Source organism: Aegilops tauschii, chromosome 5 (assembly GCF_002575655.3).
Source record: "Aegilops tauschii subsp. strangulata cultivar AL8/78 chromosome 5, Aet v6.0, whole genome shotgun sequence".
Taxonomy (NCBI): domain Eukaryota; kingdom Viridiplantae; phylum Streptophyta; class Magnoliopsida; order Poales; family Poaceae; genus Aegilops; species Aegilops tauschii.
Genome location: NC_053039.3, coordinates 316504887 through 316508395, shown reverse-complemented (window position 1 = coordinate 316508395; position 3509 = coordinate 316504887). Strand labels below are relative to the sequence as shown.

The window sequence follows — 3509 nt, the reverse complement described above, 5'->3', positions numbered from 1 at the left end:
TTGTGCATGCAAATACACTGATATACTCATCCGCCCGGATTTAACAAGGTTTATTAATTTAATCTAAGTCATACTCCCTCCGTTCGGAATTACTTGTCGTAGAAATGGATGTATCTAGACATTTTTTAGTTCTAGATACATCCATTTTGCGACAAGTAATTCGGAACGGAGGGAGTATTTGTTTAAGGTTTATATTATGGGACGGAGGGAGTAGTATGTAGTGACATCGATTTGGTGTTGTAATCTTAGTTTTTTATAATATAAATTTGATCAAATTTTAAAGGGTTTTTTTTAACTGTAAACTTGCTGCCTCGCACACACAAAAAAACCTGTAAACTTGCAGAAGAGAGTATATATACTTGCACTTGCACATTGGAATAGTTGCTAGATTCGTCTGAATTTTGTCTTATTGTTGCAATTAGTGAGCAAGTGGTTAATAGTAAAACACACAGCCCATATCCGTATCATGAGAGCCAACAAGCTTTAATACACTGCTGCAGCGCTGCTCACGGGTAAACCTGGCAATGGTCATATAACTGAACTAAACCTAAACCATAACCAATCAATGTGGAGTTTAAATCAAAACTAAACCAAACCTCCAATCACCGCGCACAACCAAAACCAAACCAAACTGTGCACTCTGTCCACCTCTACCAAAACCAAACCACTCTTGGATATATGGGCTTAACCTGGTTCTTAGTTTTGGGTTGAAACCAATTCAATCTGCTGTATGTGCAAGCTAACCGGCAAGCAAGCTAGCTAGCAACGTAATTGATGTACAGTAGCAGCTAAATACATGTGTGTCCCGCCGAACCGCGTCGCGTAGCGTATGTACGTGTCTGTCCAGCCGCGGCGTGTCGTGTGGGTACGTCTAGTTTAAGAACCGGTTCTGAACCACGATTCACAACTGTCAACGCCGAAACCATTTAGGCCCAAACCCAACCATACCCAACTTATTTTTACGCAAAACCAAACCAAACTAAACTGATAACAGTCTGGGCCCATCACAACCCAAACAAATCAAGCCCAAGGTAAAAAACCAAACCGTTGGCCCCGGTTAATCAAAAACCATTCTCAGATTTACTCACGGGATTGATTAGTTACCACGCGACTGGTTCAATGATTCTTAACTTTCAGCCTGGCGGCGGCCTCACGAGCACGTAACAACAGTGATCACATATATTTTTGACTGCACACATCACCAAGACTTGATTACACTAGGCAAGATAAGATTGTTTTTCTCTCTTCATTAAAGTGCAATTTTGTTAACGTATTCGGTCTACGCAGTACTGCAATCTCAAGCGTCCAGGATGCACAAAGCCAAACAAGATAAGATCCGTGAGGATGAGGTGATGCAATTAACTAATCGATCAGTGGTGGAGTAGTACCGTAGGAAGGAACGATCTCAGAAACGGATTCGAGCTCCAAGTGTACATACAATAATTAATAAAAAAGCTATGCAGTTGTACTGAGGCGATGGTCGATCGATCGACCAGCGGTGGCTGACGGCCTCCACAGATCGATTACCAGCGATTCATATTGGAGGCGTTCGTACGTACGTACGAGAGTAATACATGCGTAGCGGGCGGTGAGAAGCGAGAGCTTCCAGAGCTACTGGCCGGCAGGTAGCTTCGGAAGATGATAGCCTGCCTGCCTCTCGTGCGCTGTCAGGTCAGGCCGCCGCCACCGTGCCGCCGGTGTCGGTCTTGCCGGAGCGGCCGCGGCTGGTCGCCGGCGCCGCCGCCTCGCTCATGGACCTTGACGTGCACTTGTCCTTCCACTCCTCGTGCGTTATGTGCTGCTGCCGGCACTCCAGGCTGCAGAACGCCGCCTCGCCCCTGAAAAATCGTGCAACGGAAGCAGAAGCAAAGCAACAGATTAGTGGTACGACTTGGCCATGGATGCACGTGCATGCAGGAGTGGACAGCTCACGTACTTGTACATGAAGGTGTCGCGGCCGGGGCCGAGGAGGCGGCGGCAGAGGCCGCAGTGGCGGAGGAACGCGGCGGTCTCGACCTTGGAGTAGTCGGCCGAGTTCCGCCGGAGCCCCGCCCGCGCCGGCGCCGCGCGCGCGCGGTACGCCGCTAGCCAGTCCGTCCCGGGGGCACCGCTGCCGCCGCCTAGGGCCGCCAGCCAGTCCTGCCCCCCGCCGGCGCCACCTTCTTCGGCCTGCACCACCGCCTTGACCTGCTCGTCCTCGTCCTCTTCCTCCAACACCACCGCCAGCACCGACGGCGGCGCGACCTCCGTCAAGCTCGTCGTTCGCCTCATCGGGTTATCCCCCAGCTAGCTCCACCCCACACCACGGCCTAGCTCCTCCCTTAACGACAAACCAAGACGTACGCCTCTGCTCTTGCGCGATCCACCCTAGCACACGTACGCTCGCAAAGTCCGTAAAAGGCGCGAGGAGGCGGAGCTGGGAGGAGGGGAGGCGGCGGCCATGGAAGTGCGTATGTGCGCGTGTGGAGAGGATGAGACGAGGGTGGGAATCTGCGACTGCGAGAGGGTGGGAGGGAGGAGGGGGGAAGATAAAAGAAGAGGAAAAGGGTCTGGGCCGTCGGATGGGGTCCCATGACCAATCGGATCCACGTCAGCGCACTGATTGTTATTCCCCTGGGCCCTGGGCCGCCTCGTGCTCGCGCCTGATTGCTGCGCGCTTGTTCTCTTCCCGGCGCTCGGTCGGGGGCCTGTCGCAACGTCGTTCGCCGAATTTATTACGATTCCAGGCGCCTCTTGGCAACTTTCATTGGTTTTTTTTTGCTAGTAGTAGTAGGAGGAGGAGCATTATTGTGACCAAGAAGTTTTTGTGAAGGATAGAAAGAGAGGACGTGTGATTCAGCAGCTCGATGCATGAGATGAAAGCTCAGTTTGTGGTTGGGTTACGTAGCAACTGTAGACCTCATATATAATTTATTTACTTTGTAATTCAGAAATGTCATATTCAAACCAACAAAGTACATATATGAGTGCCTAACTTGTGTTGAAAAGTTGAAAGGAACAACATGCATCATGCTGTCATCAAATTCATCTATCGATATACTTGCTAGACTTCTTTTTCTTCCTACTTTTCGACTCCACGCCTTGCATGGTTGGTCGTCAAAAACAACGACAACGAGAAGTAGACCATGGATCATCTACAATTATGTGCAAGATCTACACCACTACAGTTGTTTGTCTTAAAAAAATAGCAGAGGTGGTATCTTTTCATCAAACTTGCTTTGGTGTTGATTTTTGGTGTAGGTGTCACTGCCTAGGTGACTTGGTCTTACTCATATGCTATCACAGCTGAGTAGGATCTAGTGAAGTACTCAAATGAAAGAGAAAAGGGATTGTTGCGCGATCTAGCATAAAAAAACATGTGAAATTGGAGATGGAAAAGCTATATATATACACCTCCGAGAAATCAAACTGAGTCCTCCATCCACTCAACGCGGGTATAAATGCAAGAGAAAAGAAAGGAGTTCACTAAAGAATTGATGGAGTTTCAGCTTAGCTAGGGTTCTTGGCGC

The 3509-nt window shown here is 49.3% G+C and overlaps 1 protein-coding gene across 1 annotated transcript; it reads right to left on the bottom strand.

Moving 5' to 3' along the window:
* Positions 1–1397: 1397 nt before the first annotated feature.
* Positions 1398–2519, bottom strand: LOC109754359 (uncharacterized). Its single transcript, XM_020313271.3, has 2 exons — positions 1937–2519; positions 1398–1838 (listed from the first exon to the last, which is right to left on the bottom strand). Exons 1-2 carry the CDS (start codon positions 2269–2271, stop codon positions 1673–1675), a joined length of 501 nt encoding a protein of 166 aa, XP_020168860.1. The 5' UTR covers positions 2272–2519; the 3' UTR covers positions 1398–1672.
* Between the last annotated feature and the right edge of the window lie 990 nt (positions 2520–3509).

Coding starts and splice junctions, on each gene's coding strand:
- LOC109754359 (XM_020313271.3), bottom strand. CDS start 2,271: ATGAGGCGAACGACGAGCTTGACGGAGGTCGCGCCGCCGTCGGTGCTG. Junction 1,839..1,936: donor CGCGACACCTTCATGTACAA/GTACGTGAGCTG, acceptor ACGATTTTTCAG/GGGCGAGGCGGCGTTCTGCA.